General features: G+C 42.8%; 2 protein-coding genes across 11 annotated transcripts in view; both read right to left on the reverse strand.

The window, feature by feature from the left end:
* Positions 1–1,611: 1,611 nt before the first annotated feature.
* On the reverse strand, positions 1,612–3,297 carry LOC139570191 (dexamethasone-induced Ras-related protein 1-like). Its single transcript, XM_071391815.1, has 2 exons — positions 2,879–3,297; positions 1,612–2,652 (listed from the first exon to the last, which is right to left on the reverse strand). Exons 1-2 carry the CDS (start codon positions 3,150–3,152, stop codon positions 2,126–2,128), a joined length of 801 nt encoding a protein of 266 aa, XP_071247916.1. The 5' UTR covers positions 3,153–3,297; the 3' UTR covers positions 1,612–2,125.
* An 11,237-nt stretch (positions 3,298–14,534) lies between these two features.
* pemt (phosphatidylethanolamine N-methyltransferase) overlaps positions 14,535–22,378 on the reverse strand; it is a 101,081-nt gene continuing 93,237 nt past the window's right edge. For 4 of the 10 annotated variants that reach the window (XM_071391816.1, XM_071391821.1, XM_071391820.1 and 1 more), the window contains exons 6-8: positions 20,315–20,362; positions 19,986–20,060; positions 14,535–15,042 (exon numbers count right to left, since the gene is read on the reverse strand). In XM_071391816.1, the coding sequence (XP_071247917.1) occupies positions 14,988–15,042; positions 19,986–20,060; positions 20,315–20,362 (178 nt within the window). In that variant the 3' untranslated portion in view covers positions 14,535–14,987. Of the gene's footprint in view, positions 15,043–19,985; positions 20,061–20,314; positions 20,363–22,113; positions 22,211–22,378 lie in introns of all 10 variants that reach the window. The other 6 variants (XM_071391819.1, XM_071391825.1, XM_071391824.1 and 3 more) reach the window with 2 other exon arrangements.

Consider the following 22,378-nt stretch of genomic DNA (forward strand, 5'->3'; position numbering starts at 1 on the left):
AGTACGTAGGCCTAAATATATATATATAGTAGTATGTAGGCCTAGAAAAAAACAATAGTGCAAGAGGTGAAAAAGCTGAGATTGTGCATGTCCCTTTAAATACACAAAAACAGGTGTGGACACCCCTTCAAATTAGTGGATTTGGCTATTTCAGCCACACCCGTTGCTGACAGGTGTATAAAATTGAGCACACCGCCATGCAATCTCCATAGACGAACATTGACAGTAGAATGGCCTTACTGAAGAGCTCAGTGACTTTCAACGTAGCACCGTCATAGGATGCCACCTTTCCAAAAAGTCAGTTCGTCAAATTTCTGCCCTGCTAGAGCTTCCCCGGGCAGCTGTCAGTGCTGTTATTGTGAGGTGGAAATGTCTAGGAGCAACAATGGCTCAGGGCGAAGTGGTAGGCCACACAAGCTCACAGAACGAGACCATTGAGTGCTGAACCGCATACCGTGTAAAAATCGTCTGTCCTTGGTTGCAATGTTCACTAGCAAGTTCCAAACTGCCTCTGGAAGAAACATCAGCACAAGAACTGCTTGCCGGGAACTTCATGAAATTAGTTTCCATGGCCGAGCAGTCACACACAAGCCTAAGATCATCATGCGCAATGCCAAGCGTCGGCTGGAGTGGTGTAAAGCTCACAACCATTGGACTGTGGAGCAGAGTAAAACACATTATCTGGAGTGATGAATCACACTTCACCATCTGACAGTCCGACGGACGAATCCTGGTTTAGTGGATGCCAGGAGAACGCTACCTGCCCGAATGCATAAAGACAACTGAAAAGTTTGGTTTTGGAGGAATAATGGTCTGGGGCTGTTTTCATGGTTCGGGCTCGGCCCCTTAGTTCCAGTGAAGGGATATCTTAATGCTACGGTATACAATGAAATTCTAGACAATTCTGTGCTTCCAACTTTGTGGCAACAGTTTTGGGAACGCCCTTTCCTGTTTCAGCATAAAAATACCCCTGTGCACAAAGCCAGGTCTATAAATTAATGGTGTGTCGAGATCAGTGTGTAAGAACTTGACTGGCCTGAACAGAGCCCTGATCTCAACCCCATCGAACACCTTCGGAATGAATTGGAACACTGACTGCGAGCCAGGCCAAATCGCTGAACATTAGTGCCTGACCTCATTAATGCTCTTGTGGCTGAATGAAAGCAAGACCCAGCAGCAATGTTCCAACATCTAGTAGAAAACCTTCCCAGAAGAGTGGAGGCAGTTATAGCAGCAAAGAGGGACCAACTCCATATTAATGCCCATGATTTGGGGATGAGATGTTCGACGAGCAGGTGTCCACATACTTTTGGCTATGTAGTGTATGTTCCATCATTATAGTTCTGACATCAATTAGGCTACATTCTTTATCAATCACTAATATGTGGTGTGGTAGGGGACCATTTGGCTAGCAATTGTCTTTAATGCTAAACTGCTTATTGCAGCTTATGTCATTAATTCATGCTTTGATGTTTAGCCTAAGTAGTTTCCCTGGATCTCTAGGCCTACTACTAGGTAGGTGTATGGAGGGATGAGTGAAGTGTGGGCCATTTCAAAACACTTGTAAGAGAAGAAAAAACATGAAGAAACGGAAGATTCAGATTATGTATATTTATTTTTTTCATTTTTTTATTTTTTTTTGTGGAAAAATTGACTGACACAAAATATACATTCACAATTTAAAATGTTTCAGGTTGCAACATTCAAGTATTAATTATCTGTTATAAAATGTGTAACAAAATGTAAAACTATTCTCAACATTGCACACGCCAAAGTCACTTTTCTCGCCCGTCTGTAAAGGCAGATGTCAAAACAACACATTTTACGCATTTGTGAAGAATATCACAATATTTTAAGCCACATCACATAAGGCTCTTAACAGAACAAAGTAACATTCTTAAAAGTCTCGTGGCCATGCGCTTCCACGTGTGCGGAGTGTCTGAATCTAGTCAGTGTCATTGCGCCCGGAGCACATCGGTTCTCGGCATCGCTGTCTCAAGTGTCCCCACTACGGAGCGACGGTAAGCGGCATGGGCAGCATTGCGCGCCCATCCCCGTCTGTCAGATGCATCACAAATGAAGGACAACCTTTTTGGTTTCAAGATCTATAAGATTCATCTCAGTCTTAACTGATAGTACATCTCTCTTTATCCTTTCCCTGTCCACCGATCGCCTTCTCCTTGATGTACATCAAATCACTGTGGACGCTCGGGCGCCGGGCGAATGGTGCCACGATGCCGTAGGCGTCTCCATTGTCCTTCTTGTTCTTATTTTTCAAGGACTTACTGCGAAGCATGTCGCAGTACTGCACCGAGACCTTACGGTGGAGGTCTGGGCTCATCTCATTGGGTAGCTTGGCCATGGTGAATAGGGTCTGGAACATTTGATCCACGTTGGTGTTGCGCTTGGCTGAGATCTCAAAGTATGCGCACTGCTCGTCTCCCGCCACCAACTGCTCAATCTCTTCCTTCTGCACCTCGCGGTAAAACTCCCGGTCGCCCTTGTTTCCGCAGATAACCAGAGGAACGTCAATGTTCTCCTTGGTCTTGTTTTTCAGGCACGATTTGGTCTCAATGATCTGTTGCTTGAGCCTCTGCACCTCCTGGAAAGAGTCTCTGTTGTCTAAGCTGAAGACCAGGATAAAGACATCACCTGAAGGGAAACAAGAGGAGCAACGCATTTAGTATCTTAGCTTCTAAGAAACACATTGACATAGGCTACAGTATTTACATGCGTAGTGGCACCCGTGGCGCGTTGTGCAGCCAATGCAAAATGCGCGCACAGTGCATACACCCTTGAAGCTACAAAAATGCACGACTACAGATTGCTATTGGACATGCACGCTTCGAGTCGCATTAACTAGAGATGGAATATTTACCTGTCAGTATGGATAGTCTCCTCATTGCAGGGAACGGGTGGTTGCCTGAGGTATCCAATATGTCCAGTTGGTATACATCTCCCTTAATGCTATACAGTTTCCTGTGAAAGTCCTCGATGGTCGGCGTGTACTTTTCCTCATCGAATCTTCCGTTCAGAAACCGGGACACGATGGCTGTTTTGCCCACCTTGGTGGATCCCAAAATCACCATCCTGCAGCAATTCTTTGCCGGGATATCGAAATCGTTCTCTGAAGGAGACATTTTCTTGATCATGATTTTAAAGTAGCCCAAATAGTTGCCTAGATTGAGTCAAATGTGTTCGGACACTTCGTTTCGTTTGATAGATTCAGCCAAAGTTGGATTCAACAGTAGGCTATCGTTCCAAAGTTCTTAGTGTGCTGCTCTGTTGCGTCTGTCTGAACTATAGCGAGCGCCTGATATTTAAGGTGAAAGCGGAGCCCTCCCTCTCCTGACGTCACGGTATTCAGTGCTCCATTGAGCAGAATGTAAAATGTAATAGGTGCCCACTGATGCATCAGTCAGTTCCAGTCTGAGACTGAGAACGGCTGACCAACTAACTACCTTGGGGACTGGGACAGCTATGCATTGTAGCTTAAAGCACACGAGAAGACGGAGAAACAAAGCATTGACTCGACTTTGACAGTTGGGCATCCGCATATTTATCTTCATCTATTGTTAGTAATATTGTGCGTAATGTCCGCTTTCTGCAATATTACATTGTTAATAAATTACACAATTTCCGTCATTTAGACTACTCTGGGACATTCTGTTTGGAATGATGATGGACCTTGGACAACTTTAGTAATACTAAATCTACAGAACGGAAGTGGACTTGTGACTCAAAATAACCCTCTCCATACCAGCCAATTCCTATGCGTCAGAGCAGTGGGCCTACACAATCTGTCCTTTTACTATTTAACTGTGTCAGATCGTTTGTGTGATTAAAAGGAAAACTGTCCATGCACATTCAGATAGGTGGAAATGAAATTGTCATTCTAGATATTGCACTGAAGTAATTGAATTCAAGTGTAACAAAATGTAGCCTTGTATTATTCAACAGTGCACTTAGTTGATTACTATTAAGCTAACACTAATACGTTTTGTTAAAGGGACATATTGGTTTCCTACCCTGTAAGCAGTCTATGGATAAGGTATGACAGCAATCCATGCTTTGGTTTTGTTTACCTGGGCACTGTCAAGAAAGTGTTGTTGTGCACATGTGTATTTACAAAGCCTACCACAAGGGGGCACTCATGTTATGACCCACACATGTGCCTTGGCAAACATGCTTTGTGTGATTATTAGCCATAGAAGCAGTATTTAGAGATGGTTCCCTCAGTGTGTGGCTGCATAATGCATAGCCATTGTGTGTACACACATCTGCCCTTACATGTGTTCCTGTACGCGTATTTGTCCTGTTTCACTGCATGTACAAGTGTGAGGTGTGAAATGGAAATGTGTTTTTTTTGCATATCCCAACTCCCTCTGAGACTAGGGTCACAGCCAAGGATCAGCCATTGTTGACAGAAACCCTAGAGCAATTAGGGTTAAGTGCCTTACTCAAGGGCAGATCAACAGATTTCGTTTTAACTTGTCAGCTAGGGGATTCGAACTAGCAACCGATCAGTTACTACTGGACCAAAACTCTAACCGCTAGTCTACCTGCCGCCCAGTATGCAAGCATGTGTCTCTATGATTATTTAAACCTGCACCTGCTTAAGGAAATTGTGTACTAATGTTAAGAACCCAATAATTAGAAATCTCGGAAACCCAAAACACAAACCTTGCGTAATTGCATCAGATGCTGGATTAGGTTTATGAGATGTATGAGAAAAGATAGTAGTGAAGTCTTCACCAAAGCACTCTCAGCCAAAGAACCCGTTCCCCTTGCTCAGACGTTGCATACATCAACCAATGGTTGCGTGCCACGTCATAAAGTATGTAATCGACTGACAGATTGCTATAACATATGGGGTTAGCTGCTACATAAAATAGCTATCCAGGCATTGTAAGATCAAGCACACGTCAGCTACGCCTGGGCAGAGGAATGCACCCAAAGCATGGGCCAAATGTCCCCTCTCCGTCCCGAAATTCGAAATATGCGAACAAAGTTCTTCGATAGTTGTCGCATCCAGATACCTTCCTGTTACGTTTGCCCGTCCACGAGAGACTAGGTATAGGCTAGAGGCAAGGCCCCCCACGTTTTTTTAGATACCCCTAACCAAGGTAGAACAAAACACAACTATGTTTTTTCACATGCCTAATAACCGTATATGAAATGGATGGTTGCTTCGAAATATTTCACTGCAAAAGTCGTTAAATTTATAGATATTGTGACACACACTCAAAAAGTACAGAATATGCCTGGCTGGAAGGGGGATTAGCAACATAAATTCATGTAACCCATTAGTGCAGATATTGCAAAATTTGAACTAGTGGAGTGGGCCTATCGAGGAAGGTGTTTTTGATGATTGGCCACTAGCCTAGTAATCAGTATGTAACTTCAACCCTCCCTGAGGTGGAGGGTGGCAGAGGCATCCCCCGCTGGCTGACTCACTGAAGTGGACTTCCAAGTGGGACGAAACCCCTGGTGGGTTATGAAAGAGAGAATCCAGAGGTACTGTGACCCAATGTACCCACAACCTGTTCATGATGACTTACCCAGGGTCTCTCTGACCCGGAGCCTGGTGCACAGGTCTCTAATTTAGGCACGTAACTTGCGGAGTGATGGGGGGGTAATGACCCAATATTAGAAACAGGTCAATAATATACCATGATGAGTTTGATTGATTGAAGAAAAAAAATCCCCACTGTAAAGCGTTAAGCAGCTACTGGCTTTATGTGGTTTCGCACCACAGGGCTCCTCAGTGTCCCCCGCTGCTAAATAGCTTTTGATTGTGCCCGGTCCCCAGAGGCAGCCGGCCAGCCTCGTGGTAAACAGGAAAAAGAGTTGAGCACAGCTCGTAAGAAGAACGGGGGGAAAGGAAATGAACCTCTTGTTCCCTTTTCATCGGTTGGTAATGTATTGCTCTGGTCTGCAGTAACAGCTCACTAACCGCTCTCGCTCTTTGCGGTGTGTGCTGAGGAGAGGTAGCTACTGTACGGTGCATTCGGAAAGTATTCAGACCCCTTCCCTTTTTTCCACATCGTTTGCTACTGCCTTATTATAAAATTGATTAAATATAGATTTTTCCTCACTATACCCCATAATGACAAAGCGAAAACAGGTTATACATTTTTGCAAATGCATAAAAATAAAAAACCTGAAATATCACAGTTTGGGGTCACTTAGAAATGTCCTTGTTTTCCATGAAAACGTACATGAAATTAGTTGCAAAATGAATAGGAAATATAGTCAAGACATTGACAAGATTATAAATAATGATTTTTAATTGAAATAATAATTGTGTCCTTCAAACTTTGCTTCGTCAAATAATCCTCCATTTGCAGCAATTACAGCCTTGCAGACCTTTGGCAGTCTAGTTGTCAATTTGTTGAGGTAATCTGACGAGATTTCACCCCATGCTTCCTGAAGCACGTTCCACAAGTTGGATTGGCTTGATGGGCACTTCTTACGTACCATATGGTCAAGCTGCTCCCACAACAGCTCAATAGGGTTGAGATCCGGTGACTGTGCTGGCCACTCCATTATAGACAGAATACCAGCTGACTGCTTCTTCCCTAAATATTTCTTGCTTAGTTGGGAGCTGTGCTTTGGGTCATTGTCCTGTTGTAGGAGGAAATTGGCTCCAATTAAGCGCTGTCCACAGGGTATGGCATGGCATTGCAAAATGGAGTGACAGCCTTCCTTCTTCAAGATCCCTTTACCCTGTGCATATCTCCCACTTTACCACCACCTAAGCACCCCCAGACCATCACATTGCCTCCACCATGATGACAGATGGCGTCAAGCAATCCTCCAGCATCTTTTCATTTTTTCTGCGTCTCACAAATGTTCTTCTTTGTGATCCGAACACCTCAAACTTAGATTTGTCTGTCCATAACACTTTGTTCCAATCTTCCTCTGTCCAGTGTCTGTGTTCTTTTGCCCATCTTAATCTTTTCTTTTTATTGGCCAGTCTGAGATATGGCTTTTTCTTTGTAACTCTGCCTAGATGGCCAGCATCCCGGAGTCGCCTCTTCACTGTTGACGTTGAGACTGGTGTTTTGCGGGTACTATTTAATGAAGCTGCCAGTTGAGGACTTGTGAGGCGTCTGTTTCTCAAACTACACACTCTAATGTACTTGTCTTCTTGCTCAGTTGTGCACCGGGGCCTCCCACTCTTCTTTGGGCTGTTCTGTGAAGGGAGTAGTACACAGCGCTGTACGAGATCTTCAGTTTCCTATCAATTTCTCGCATGGAATAGCCTTCATTTACGTTTCTTATTTTTAATACATTTGCAAAAATGTCTAAAAAACTGTTTTTGCTTTGTCATTATGGGGTATTGTGTGTAGATTGATGAGGGGAAAAAACAATTTAATACATTTTAGAATAATACTATAACATAACAAAATGTGGAAAAAGTCAAGGGATCTGAATACTTTCCGAATGCACCGTATATTCACGAGTGCTCCAATGTATACATGTTTTGAAAGTTTAAAACAAGCATTTCATAAATGTAAATGTTCCTATGTTGTATTCCTATGACTAGCGAAATATTGGTGATGAGATAATATTTGGTAAAAAGGTTGCCTATTTTAGCTTGCACTGTATCTGGATCTTCCCTTTTTCTACTGCAGCTTCATTTTATTTGAGTCATTTAGCAGTTACTCTTATCCATCACTCTTATAAAGAGTGACTTATAGGAGGATTTAGCGTTAAGTTCCAGATTTTTTCAAGTAGTCTGCTTGAAACCTCGGTTATTGGCCCAACGCTTTTAACTGCTTGGCTACCTGCTGCTCTGTAATAGACTGGTACTATGTAGTCAGCTAGCTAGCTATACATATTGCTAGCTATACATATTGCCAGCCAGTAAATAAATAATTTAGCTAATAAAAGCAGAATCTAATGTGTGTTAATAAGCTAACCCCATCCATTTTTTGTCATGTGATAATGGTATTTGGTCCTATTATTATGGCAGGGGTCAAAGACAGGCAGTAGTGAGAGTGAGAGAGCGTCACCCATGCTGAGGCAGGGAGAGGACGAACAGGTCATCAGGTGACATTTTCAATTATAAGGCACTATCAGTTCAACTCCTCATCTTTGCTGACTATAGCCCAAGTGCTATAACAACTGTTGCCTACATTCTGATTTAATTTGGTTGTCATGGTAGGGGTCAGAGTGAGAGGGAAGTGTGGTGAAGGGTACACAAAGAATAATTGGTTTTGACATTAAAGGGCTCAATTCAATCAGATCTGCTTTAGCCAACATCCTCATAGAGCTGGAACTGGGTTAGAGCTGTCAAATCCACAAGTGGCTCCTGGCATTACACCTAAAGCGGACATTGCCAGAAATCCCATGCAGCCTTGTTTACGAACACTGGAATGTCAGATGTAACCTACACCTCGATTAGGTTGACACAAATCCTAATTATTTCCTTTAATGATTTTTCAATTTGAGCTGAATTATTTCCATATAGCCTACACTTTCTCGTTCTAATAACAGGAGTGGGGTGGATGTAGCTTCGTGACAATGATCGCGAGAGCAGCTGCTCACCGATTGGACGCTTCCAACTTCTGACACTGCCAAAATATCTGGGTGTCTGCTATTACTGGTTAACGCTTGACCTGATTGAATCTAGGCCTAAATGTATAAAGATGGGGTGTGGTGGTGACTTTCTGAACTGTTAAAGAGATTCTCCGGGAACTTTTTAGTCAGTAGTTCTGAAAGTAGCTCTCATGAGCCAAAACTGGTCCCTGAAAATTGCGTACTATGTCACATATGTTCAGATATATGCACCAAGTCACTGCTCACTCTCTCACTCTTCTGTGTGTGCATCTTGCTAGCTGTCACTCAAATGGCGAGGGGCTGAAGCTCATTGGCTGAAACTCGAATTGCTAGGAGGCTGGACTACATGGGGGAAAATATGGAGAAAATGGCGCAGCACAGCGTCCAGAAAACAGTCGCTTTACAACTAGGGATTTTGTGGCTATTTGAGGTAAAACAGCAATTCTGCTCATAGATTATGCATGTACTGTATGAACTAAACATTGACACATCTAACCCAAAGTCTCATATTTAGAAAATATTTACTAGTTGCCAAAGTTCCGGAGCATGTCTTTAAAGGCTCAATGCAGCTGTTTTTATATCAATATCAAATCATTTCTGGGTCACAATTAAGTACCTTAATGTAATAATTTTCTAATAAAATTAACAAAAAACTTTCTCAAGCAAGAATTTTGCTAGGACTGTCTGGGAGTGGTCGGAGTGGAGAGGGGAAAACTGAAAACTAGCTGTTATTGGCAGAGCGGTTTGTAACTCTTTGTTGTCGGTCTATTAACCAATTTTCTGCCTGGTGATGACACCAGGCAAGCCAAAACTCTTGCTGGTTGAAAGTACAATGATAAAAAATGTCTCTATTCAATCTGTAAAGCTAAAACGTTGCAGAGTTCAAAATATACATTTTAAGTTCATTTGTGATTGAACCGACATATGCAGCGTTTATCGTGAATACAGTCTCTGCTAAAGCAGGAACATTGCCTTCAAATTGACATCACGCTGTAAAGCTGAACTTCTGCAATGCAGATTTTATAGAGCCCTTAGTTGCATCAGCTGTTGTATAATATTATACAAAACACAGGAAAACAGAATTTGGGCCTTTAAGAGTAAGGGGAAAGGGGGATACCTAGTCAGTTGTACAACAATGCCTTCAACTGAAATGTGTCTTCCACATTTAACCCAACCCCTCTGAATCAGAGAGGTGGGGGGGGCTGCCTTTAATCGACATCCACGTCTTTGGCGCCCGGCGAACAGTGGGTTAACTGCCTTGCTCAGGGGTAGGACGACAGATTTTTACCATGTCAGCACTGGGATTCGATCCAGCAACCTTTTGGTTACTGGCCAAACGCTCTAACCACTAGGTTACCTGCCACCTAAGAACACAGTAAAAGTAATATAGAAAAAAATTGGTATTTCATTTGTGATTGGGGTATATTGACCAAATTATCAGGACATTTTTGGATGTCAACCCTCCAATATGCAATCAAAAGTTACGCCCTCGTCTCTAAAGCAATACAGGCACATAGCCAGTGCCAATGGCTCCACGGAAACAGCAGAAGAACGGAACCTTTTAATCATGATGCATTATGCATGTTTATTTCACGCAACAGACTAGAACAAACAATCGACTGTATAAATATGATATTGTGTGTGAGAGAGGCTGCAGAAGAGACATTCAAGCAGAGCTAAATAAAAAGAGCCCTTTCCGATAGCATGGCGAAGGATTTCTAAGAAATGACAGTGAATGCAGACAAGACATGACACATTAAAATGGAGTTCAAAAAATAACTGTTATATAACCGGTTAGGTAACGGTGGACACAGAGGGCCTTTATTACAGAGCTAAGGGATGAGACAGAACATTGACACAGAGAAGGAGAGGTGATCTCTCTTTAACACTGTAGGAGGGAACCAGGGAAGGAGACAGTGCCCTGATATGAAAGACAGGATCCAATTTCCCACTACTGCATCCATCCATCCTTCACCTCACTCCTTCGTTTCACATTACCAATGAGAGGAAGAAATTACATATTTACTTTCCCTGTGATTGTGAAAAAACGCAGGGAGCAAGACCACAAAACACACATAGACAAAAGATGACCATTAGGCCATTTTAATGTCAGATAACGATCTGTGATAGGAGAAGACAATGATGCAGGTACCTGGTTACTGGTCCAGAGGCGATGGAGGAGAATAATGTGGAACACAAAATGTACAAAGCAAATAGAGGACTTCAAACAGCCGGGTTACCAAGGACTTTGGATGTGTGGGACAGAGAGAAGCAGAGGCAGGCAGGGGACACACAGCTTGGTGCATCAGCAGCTGCAGCCATGCTGGGGGATTGCTACACAGACGGTGATGGGAATACAACACTCATACTGGGAAGTTGCTCTGTACAAACACGGTTCCCACAAGCTGCAAAACATGGGGTGTCCAGTGTGCACATTACACATATTAACACTGGCCAGCTGCTGGATGCAGGAGGTGTGTTGATCTGATGTTTGAGACAGTTTTTTTGTAAGCAGATGTAATTCTGTAAGTCACAGGGCTCTCCGACCCTTTTCCTGGAGAGCTACCCTCCTCTTATACGTTTTCACTCCAACCCCAGTTGTAACTAACCTGATTCAGCTGATCAACCAGCTAATTATTAGAATCAGGTGCGCTAGATTAGGGTTGGAGTGAACAGGAAAAGGGTTGGAGAGCCCTGGTGTAAGTTACGCAATCAGTTTTGTAATGTTCAGTAGATGCCACTAGTTTCTAATATACCTTCTCTGCATGCACCTCTTCCAGACATGTTCAAACACCTTATGGCCATTGGTGAAGTGAACGTTCATGTATCTGGTAGTTTCTAGTGTGTGTCTATACCATTTTTGGTAGTTTTTAGGGTCTAGTTATACCTTCCCTGCACCCAAATATCCCTTCCAGACAGAACCCCAGACCATGACTCATGGCAGTGCTGCTGTTCCATCAATGTTTATTAAGGGTTTGCATAGCAACAAGTCTGACTGTGTGTGACTATCTAGAAGAAAAACAAACGCACACCTTGTCACGCCCTGACCGTAGAGAGCTTTTTATGTTTCTATTTTGTTTTGGTCAGGGTGTGATTTGGGTGGGCATTCTATGTTTTTTTTCTATGATTTGTATTTCTGTGTGTTTGGCCGGGTGTGGTTCTCAATCAGAGGAAGCTGTCTATCGTTGTCTCTGATTGAGAACCATACTTAGGTTGCCTTTTCCCACCTGTCTGTGTGGGTAGTTGTCTGTGTAGTTGCATGTCAGCACTCTGTTATTTATAGCTTCACGTTCGTTTAGTTGTTTTTGTTAGTTTGTTAATTCGTTTATTAAAAAAGAATGTATTCACATCACGCTGCGCCTTGGTCTCCTCACTACGACGAACGTGACACACCTATTAGGCGAGGTGCTGTCTAGCGGAGTGGAAAACGTGAAAATAAAGGAGAGCCGCACACTCTAGGAGCTCAGATGCAAAAATGTAATGTCCAACGTTTCGACAGACAAGCTGTCTTCATCAGGGTGACTGTGTGTGACTACCTGGTCCCATCGTAACCCAGTTAACTAAATAACAAGCAGACTTAATAATTACATACTATTATTCAAATAATAACATCAATCAAGCAATCAATCTTGCAAGTGTGCTTAAGAGCGTCTGGGAGAGTCTTCATTGGTCAGATTTCTTGGTCTGATTGTAAACAGACTGGTTAATAAATGGTCTGGTATACTTCTTTCGGCGGCGTAACTGTGTTGGAGCAAATCAGTGAGCAGCTGCTGTTACGGTCATTGTCACTGAAATCACACCTGTCCTTATATCCCACCCACGTCAGAAGTTCAGAACGACTCAGTGAATACAATGGCAATGTCAACTCCCCCCAGGGACACAGTGCTGCACCACAGGGGAACTACAGCTCTGTAAATGGTCAATTTTAAATGTACATTTTCTCCTCCCTTTCTCTCTCCCTCCCTATCTTTCACTCTCTCTTCCAGAGTGAGCCTGAATTGGCCACAGTAAAGGTTTCTCCATCCATAACTTGAGATGAAAAAGCAAAACCATCTGTCTGACCACAGCCTCACATTGATCTATTTATATGACTTTCCCCAACCCTTTAATCAGTGGCCGCTTCACACAGGTCCATTTAAAACCTCAATGAGTAAGTGTGCTTCTCATCGATCCTAGGATAGTTATGCTAAATACAGTGGCTTGCAAAAGTATTCACCCCCCTTGGTATTTTTCCTATTTTGTTGCCTTACAACCTGGAATTAAAATAGATTTTTTGGGGGTTTGTATCATTTGATTTACACATCATGCCTACCACTTTGAAGATGCAAAATATTTTTTATTGTGAAACAAATGAGAAATAAGAGAAAAAAACAGAACACTTGAGCTTGCATAACTATTCACCCCCCCAAAGTTAATACTTTGTAGAGCCACCTTTTGCAGCAATTACAGCTGCAAGCCTCTTGGGGTATGTCTCTATAAGCTTGGCACATCTAGCCACTGGGGTTTTTGCCCATTCTTCAAGGCAAAACTGCTCCAGCTCCTTCAAGTTAGATGGGTTCCGCTGGTGTACAGCAATCTTTAAAATCATACCACAGATTCTCAATTGGATTGAGGTCTGGGCTTTGACTAGGCCATTCCAAGACATTTAAATGTTTCGACTTCAACCACTCGAGTGTTGCTTTAGCAGTATGCTTAGGTTCATTGTCCTGCTGGAAGGTGAACCTCCGTCCCAGTCTCAAATCTCTGGAAGACTGAAACAGGTTTCCCTCAAGAATTTCCACGTATTTAGCGCTATCCATCATTCCTTCAATTCTGACCAGTTTCCCAGTCCCTGCCGATGAAAAACATCCCCACAACATGCTGCCACCACCATGCTTCACTGTGGGGATGGTGTTCTCGGCGTGATGAGAGGTGTTGGGTTTGCGCCAGACATAGCATTTTCCTTGATGGCAAAAAAGCTCAATTTTAGTCTCATCTGACCAGAGTACCTCCTTCCATATGTTTGAGGAGTCTCCCACATGCCTTTTGACAAACACAAAACGTGTATGCTTATTTTTTTCTTTAAGCAATGGCTTTTTTCTGGCCACTCTTCTGTAAAGCCCAGCTCTGTGGAGTGTATGGCTTAAAGTGGTCCTATGGACAGATACTCCAATCTCCTCTGTGGAGCTTTGCAGCTCCTTCAGGGTTATCTTTGGTCTGTTTTTGCCTCTGATTAATGCCCCCCTTGCCTGGTCCGTGAGTTTTGGTGTGCAGCCCTCTCTTGGCAGGTTTGTTGTGGTGCCATATTCTTTCTATTTTTTAATAACGGCTTTAAATGGTGCTCCTTGGGATGTTCAAAGTTTCTGATACCTGTACTTCTCCACAACTTTGTCCCTGACCTGTTTGGAGAGCTCCTTGGTCTTCATGGTGCCGCTTGCTTGGTGGTGCCCCTTGCTTAGTGATGTTGCAGACTCTGGGGCCTTTCAGAACAGGTGTAAATATACTGAGATCATGTAACATATCATGTGACACTTAGATTGCACACAGATGGACTTTATTTAACTAATTATGTGACTTCTGAAGGTAATTGGTTGCACCAGATCTTAATTAGGGGCTGAAAGGGGGTGAATACATATGCACGCACCACTTTCCTGTTTATTTTTTAGATTTTTTTTTAAACAAGTAATTTTTTTCATTTCAGTTCACCAATGTGGACTATTTTGTGAATGTCCATGACATGAAATCCAAATAAAAATCTATTTAAATTACAGGTTGTAATGCAACAAAATAGGAGAAACGCCAAGGGGGGTGAGTACTTTTGCAAGGCACTGTATAAGCAACAACGGTCTCTGGTCAAAAGTAGTGCACTTAATAGGGGATACGGTGCTATTTAGAACATATACCTCAGTTATAATGTTGATGGTGTGTTAATCAACAACACAGAACACAAGACAGACAGACTGGTAATGAAACAACAGGTCAGGGAGTTATGGGATCAGATCTGTATTTACAGTTTCATTGAGATACATGGGACTCTGCCAACATAGCCATGCAGAAGACATTATGGAATGATTGTCATTGGCTTTTGAGATAAAAATGTCAACTACACGACTAAATAGTGTGAAATATGAAAACTACAGCGCATTCCATTTAAAAGCTGAAAACCATTGATCCAGCCCTTGCATTGTTAAGACTTGCTATTAAAATACTGCAAGCAGGGATCAAAGTTTTTATAAAGAGAAGTAGAATATCTTGGAATTGGGCCAGGAGGAAGACTTTGTACTTGATCTTTGCCAGAAAGGCAAAAACACCTCCCTTCTCTCTAGCCCACCTCTCGTGCTCTGTGTAGCAGGCTGATGTGGTGTGTGGCCTGGTAGTCAGTCTGGTAGTCTCTGATCTGTAGGTATGATCCTTGGACAAACACAATCCATCCTTCCTCTTTATTTGTGCTTGCAGCACTGTGCTCTCTGTCGATAGATATCCTCGGTGAAAGGTCTGCAAAAACCAGAGAAAAAACTCCACATAAACAGGGGAAGAGAGTATTACTGTTCCTCCACCGTACCAACCCGTGCCTGGAGCCCCGTGTGTGTCTGTAAAAGGTGTCCCTCATCCTGCATGTTATCCATTGATGTACAATATTCTGCACCATTGAGCCTCCCTCTAAGGCCATGTCTTATACAGAAATTTGACTGCAGGGCCTCTCTCCCTCCCTACCGATGGACTGGCAACAGGTAGGTGGAGACTGGGGAGGGATATGTTTTGAGTGGGAAGGACAGGGACAGTAAACAGAGCTACCTATTATTTTCTAGTCTGTAAAGGAGTGGGAGGAGGTAGGACATGAAATATTGAGGGATGTTTGGGATGAGAATGGAGCTTACGTATGTTAACAATAACGCTTATTTAAATTCAATGTGAATCAACAATATCTGTGAACGCCTTGAGAGGGAATACAATGGCATAGAAATGTAATCTCATCCTAGTTCTGCAGTGCACTGGCACCCGACTGAAATAGAACACGGACTTGATTGACACACACTTAGGTTTCATGTAGAGTGGTTGTGAATGCAGTATCAGGGAAATGCAATCTCAGCTTCTTCTGATGGATATCTTCTTCCCTGAGTCTCCTTGATGTTTGTTTTGATAGGTGAGTAAATGAGTATGTCTTTATGTGTCGATGACCGGTCTGGTGTGTCATCCAAAGACAGGCAGCTAACAATCACCTTTCTGTTGTCTATCACTGGGGTGTTGATGTCTCTTGCTCACACACACCCACATGCTCCACCGACAGCACGCACACACACACCACACCCACACGCTCCCCCGACCGCACACACACGCTCTCATGAGGACTGCCACTGCAAAGGAAGACCCAGAGTTACCTCTGCTGCAGAGGATAAGTTCATTAGAGTTACCAGCCTCATAAATTGCATCCAAAATGAATAAATGGTTAACAGAATTCAAATAACAGACACATCTCAACATCAACTGTTCAGAGGAGACTGCGTGAATCAGGCCTTCATGGTCAAATTCCTGCAAAGGAACCACTGCTAAAGGACACCAATAAGAAGAAGAGATTTGCTTGCGCCAAGAAACACGAGCAATGGACATTAGAGCGGTGGAAATCTGTCCTTTGGCTCCAACCGCTGTGTCTTTGTGAGACGCAGAGTAGGTGAACGGATGATCTCTGCATGTGTGATTCCCACCGTGAAGCATGGAGGAGGAGGTGTGAGGGTGCTTTGCTGGTGACACTGTCTGTGATTTATTTAGAATTCAAGGCACACTTAACCAGCATGGCTACCACAGCATTCTGCAGAGATACGCCATCCCATCTGGTTTGCACTTAGTGGAACTATCATTTCTTTCAACAGGACAATGACCCAACACACATCCAGGCAGCGTAAGGGCTATTTGACAAAGAAGGAGAGTTATGGAGTGCTGCAACAGATGACCTGGCCTCCACAATCCCCCGACCTCAACCCAATTGAGATGGTTTGAGATGAGTTGGACTGCAGAGTGAAGAAAAAGCAGCCAACAAGTGTGCAGCATATGTGGGAACTCCTTCAAGGATGTTGGAAAAGCATTCCAGGTGAAGCTGGTTGAGAGAATGCCAAGAGTGTGCAAAGCAGTCATCAAGGCAAAGGGTGGCTACTTTGAAGAATATAAAATATATTTTGATTAACACTTTTTTGGTTACAACATGATGTAGTATTTCATAGTTTTGATGTCTTCACTATTATTCCACAATGTAGAAAATAGTCAAAATAAAGAAAAACCCTTGAATGAGTAGGTGTGTCCAAACTTTTGACTGGTATTGTACTAAACTAAAATATAAACGCAACATATAAAGTGTTGGTCCCATGTTTCATGAGGTGAAATAAAACATACCAAAGGACCAAAGGACCTCCACATCCGCCTTCTTTTTATTTATTTAGCCTTTATGTAACTAAGCAAGACAGTTAAGAACAAATTCTTATTTACAATTTCGGCCTACCCTGGCCAAACCCTCCCATAACCCGGACGAAGCTGGGCCAATTGTGCGCCGCCCTATGGGACTCCTGATCACGGCCGGTTGTGATACAGCCCCGGATCGAACCAGGGTCTGTAGTGACGCTTCTAGCACTGAGATGCAGTGCCTTTGATCGCTGACCCACTCGGGAGCCCTGCCGGATCAGAGACTTGTCCCAAAGCCATTCCTGCATTGTCTTTGCTGTTTGCTTAGGGTTGTTGCAAACTCCTAGTCGGCTGTCATGTGCCTTTTACTGAGGAGTGGCTTCCGTCTGGCCACTCTACCAGAAAAGGCCAGAATGGTGGAGTGCTGCAGAGATGGTTGCCCTTCCCCAGATCTGTGCCTCGACACAATCCTGTCCCAGAGTGCTGACATGCACTGTAAACTGTTGGACCTTATTTAGGCAGGTGTGTGCCTTCTGGAACGTTCTTCCATCTCTGACACTCTCCATCCAAGCTTGTAGTGTCATACCCAAGAAGACTCAAGGCTGTAATCGCTGCCAAAGTACTGAGTAAACGGTCTGAATACTTGTGATATTTTTGCTTTGTCATGAGGGTATTGTGTGTAGATTGACGTGGGAAAAAAACAACTTAATCCATTTTGGAATAAGGCTGTAACGTAACAAAATGTGGAAAGGGTCAAGGGGTTTAAATACTTTCCGAAAGTACATACATACAGTGTATGTATGTGGACACCCATTCAAATGAGTGGATTCGGCTATTTCAGCCACAACCGTTGCTGACAGGTGTATGAATGAAATCGAATACACAGCCATGCAATCCCCATAGACAAAACATTGGCAGTAGAATGGCCTTACTGAAGAGCTCAGTGACTTTCGATGAGGCACCGTCATAGGATGCCACCTTTCCAACAAGTCAGTTTGTCAAATTTCTGCCTTGCTAGAGCTGCCCTGGTCAACTGTAAGTGCTGTTATTGGGAAGTGGAAACATCTAGGAGCAACAACGGCTCAGCCGCGAAGATGTAGGCCACACAAGCTCACAGAACGGGACCGCCAAGTGCTGAAGCGCGTAGCCCATCCTCTTTCTATTCTGGTTAGAGCCCGTTTGCTCTGTTCTGTGAAGGGAGTAGTGCACAGCATTGTACGAAATCTTCAGTTTCTTGGCAATTTCTCGCATGGAATAGCCTTCATTTCTCAGAACAAAGTTATTTGTTTCTGGCCATTTTGAGCCTGTAATCGAATCCACAAATGCTGATGCTCCAGATACTCAACTAGTCTAAAGAAGGCCAGTTTTATTGCTTCTTTAATCAGAACAACAGTTTTCAGCTGAGCTAACATAACTGCAAAAGGGGTAATGATCAATTAGCCTTTTAAAATGATAAACTTGTATTAGCTAACACAACGTGCCATTGGAACACAGGAGTGATGGTTGCTGATAATGGGCCTCTGTACGCCTATGTAGATATTCCATTAAAAAAAGTTTAAAAAAAATAACACATCTGCCGTTTCTCGCTACAATAGTCAATTACAACATTAACAATGTCTACACTGTACTTTTTATCAATTTGATGTTATTTTAATGAACAAAAAAAATTGCTTTTCTTTCAAAAACAAGAACATTTCTAAGGAAGCCCAAACTTTTGAACGGTAGTGTATATATATATAAAATTACCCATCCACCTCTTTGGAGGATAAAAATAAACATTTAAATTGTTTTGGTTTTTTGTCAAATCGCATATTACCTACAGATTCTGAACCTGTCTGCTCACTCCCTCTCTCACTAATATAACGTTTAAGAACGCATGCGGGGGAGTTTGATAAGAGACAGGAAGACAAAACGTTTCTCTTTATCCTCACTCAATCCTTTCATGTGTGCAGCACGAGGGAGTGTGGATTTGTATGGGCTTGATGTGCCTCAGCACTGAGACAGATGTTGGTCTGCTAACAGTAAGAACTGTTATAGAAACACTTCTGTCACTTGTAACTAAACTGTGACTGTAAAGTTAAACTTCTGTCATTGTAAGCACCGAGGGCAAACCCCATAGGGAGGGGTATCACATAAATCACATTGATCTGATGCAACACATGCTAAGAAACAACCAAACTTAACAAGGCCAAGGCCAATCAAGGAGATCAACATGTAACTTTATTTATGTCAATTTTAGTCATTTAGCACAGTGGCTCTCAACTGGTTTTGCCTCGGGACCCAAATTGAACCAGGTTGTTTCAGTCGCAAAAACAAATTGACAAAATACATGGAAAATATTTTTTTATGCTATGTTGATAGTAAATGTAGCAATTATATGACAAGAGAACAACACCCCCAGCTCTTTCATTGTCAATAATACAATTTTGCTCATATTTTTGATGAAGAATGTTAAACTCACTGGCTTGAGACCACAAAATCAACCAAAATAGTGCTGCTAATAGCTCTATATTGAAAATACTGTGATTGAAGAAACATTTTTCTGATATTAAAGTATAAAACAATGTAAGTTCATTGTCATTTCTACTCACTTTCGACCTGGCTTAACGTTCAGACTGGAGAATTTTTTCACCAGATTTTTTTTATAATCATTTGTTACTCAAGACACCGGTGACCCATTAAAAAAATGTGGATTGTGACTCACCACTTGAGAATAGCTGATTTAGCAGATGCTCTTATCCAGAGCGACATACAGGAGCAATTAGGGTTAAGTGCCTTGCGCAAGGGCACATCGACAGATTTTTAAACTAGTCAGCTCGGGAATTTGAACCAGAGACCTTTCGGTTAATGGCCCGACACTCTTAACTAGGCTACCTGCTGCCCTGTACGTGTCAGTCCATTTAACTGGATGTGATCTGATAGTGTCTGCATTGACGCAGCCTGCTTGTTCAGCGCCTCTCAAGGCTACGAACCCTGTTCACCGCTGAGACAGAAGAGTGTGATAAGATAGCCACAGTGAACAGACAGAAAACAAGAGAGATACTTACCCCTCAAAGATGATGGCCACTTTGTATGAAATGGCTACCACTGCTGTCAGCACCAACCCCACCGGACTGGCATTCCTGGAGGAGGGAGAGGAGCATTATAATATATTCACAATATGTACATTTATTCATAAAGTAAATATGTTATTCCACTGGCAAATGATACAATCTGATTATGTAGATCAGGGGTGGGGAACGTCCGGCCTCCGGGCCGTATACGGCCTACGAGACCGTTTGATCAGGCCCCCGAGCCAATTCATACATTTAAAAAAAATATATACAAAAATCTGTTTTTCCACAAAAATAAAATGTTTAAAAAATCCACCACACACCTCCCCCAAAGCTTTGGCGGTACCAGACAGCTCGTCATCATCGAGCACCTGTAGATCATAAAAATGGCTACAGTAAAGAAAAGAAAAGTAGATGAGGAGTGTCACGCTTTCCAAGACAAATGGACAAATGAATATTTTTTGGTCGAAGTGAAAGGCAAACATGTATGCCTAGTTTGTGGGGATGTACTTGCAGTAGTGAAAAAGGCGAATTTGGAGCGTCATTACAGCTCGAAACATGCTAAACTGAATGAGCTGCAAGGACAACTTAGTGTGGATAAAGTCATTGCTCTTCAGTGGGGCGTGGGTGCCCAACAAGCCGCATTTACAAAACCTCATTTGGATGAGGAAAATGTTATGCAAGCAAGTTTTGTGGTGAGCGAGCTTATCGCAAAGAAACTGAAGCATCATTCGGAAGGAAAAAACACTGAAGGACTCCGCAAGAAATTTCTTTGGCATGTGATGCAACGACTGACATAACAAAAACCACCCAATTTGCAATTTTTGTGCGTGGGATTACCGCTGAGTTTGAAACATGGGAGGAATTGCTGTCTTTGGAAGCCATGCATGGCATCACCAGAGGTGCGGACTTGTTTGAGAGACTTGTCTCGGCTATGAGCAAATTTGAGCTACGGTTTGAAAAATTATGTGGCCTTACTACAGATGGAGCGCCAGCCATGGTTGGCTCGAAAAAGGGGTTAACCTCATTAGTGAAAAAAGACATGAGTCATCTCAGTCTTGATCCAAGTGTATGCAACTGCATCATACATCAAGAAAATCTGTGTGTACAGTCCCTGAAGGCGAACAATGTAATGGCAACTGTAGTGTCGACCATTCATTTTATCAAAAGCAAAGGCTGAACAACCGCCAATTTAAGGAGCTATTGAGTGATCTTGAATCGGAGTATGGTGATCTAATTTACCACTGTGAGGTGCGATGGTTGAGCCGTGGAAACATACTCGTGCGGTTTTACGGACTGATCTCTTCATGGAGATGAAGGGGAAACCTGTAGTGGAACTGAGTGATGACAAGTGGATGTGTGATTTGGCCTTCATGGTGGACATGACTTGAACGTCAAGCTTCAAGGGCCGAACCAGCTTCTCAGCGATCTGCTGTCAAATGTGAAATCGTTCGAAGCGAAATTAAAGCTGTGGCAAGTCCAACTAGAAACGGGTAACACAGTTCATTTTCCTACTCCGCAAGGACAAGAGCCTGAGATGACGGGGGAATATGCCGGTGAGTATGGAAAGCTCGCCAAGGCATTTTGTGAGCGATTTAAGGATGTGAAAAGTAAACAACTGGAGTTGAACATATTTGCAACGTCGAACCAGCGGATGTGCCGGATGGCCTACAACACGAAGTCATTGAGCTGCAAAGCAATAACGAGCTCAAAGCAAGGTACAACAACCTCCCTCTCCTTGAGTTCTACAAAATGTAATGTTAGCGCTGAGCAGTTTCCTGTTCTGAGGAGACGTGCACTTAAATTTGCATCTGTGTTCGGGACATTTTGTGAGCGATTTAAGGATGTGAAAAGTAAACAACTGGAGTTGAACATATTTGCAACGTCGAACCAGCGGATGTGCCGGATGGCCTACAACACGAAGTCATTGAGCTGCAAAGCAATAACGAGCTCAAAGCAAGGTACAACAACCTCCCTCTCCTTGAGTTCTACAAAATGTAATGTTAGCGCTGAGCAGTTTCCTGTTCTGAGGAGACGTGCACTTAAATTTGCATCTGTGTTCGGGACAACCAAACTGACTCTTGCAAAGACTCGATTCCGCTCAAGACTAACTGACACAAACCTGGAAAACCAGCTGCGAGTAGCGTCGTCTTCTCTGCCAGCTGACATCAAACGCCTCGTCAAAGACAAGCAGTTTCAGCCATCGCATTAGAGGTGAGCTTGAACAAGTAATCATAATAACAACATTATTTACAATACTAATATTTATTTTAATTGGATTTGCACTTTTCTAAATACTCAAGGACACAAGAAACGTCATAAAAGTCACATTTAAACTATAAAACCAATGTCAGTGATTAAAGTCACATTAAAACATGAACAAAGCA

The sequence above is a fragment of the Salvelinus alpinus genome, chromosome 3 (assembly GCF_045679555.1).
Source record: "Salvelinus alpinus chromosome 3, SLU_Salpinus.1, whole genome shotgun sequence".
NCBI lineage: Eukaryota > Metazoa > Chordata > Actinopteri > Salmoniformes > Salmonidae > Salvelinus > Salvelinus alpinus.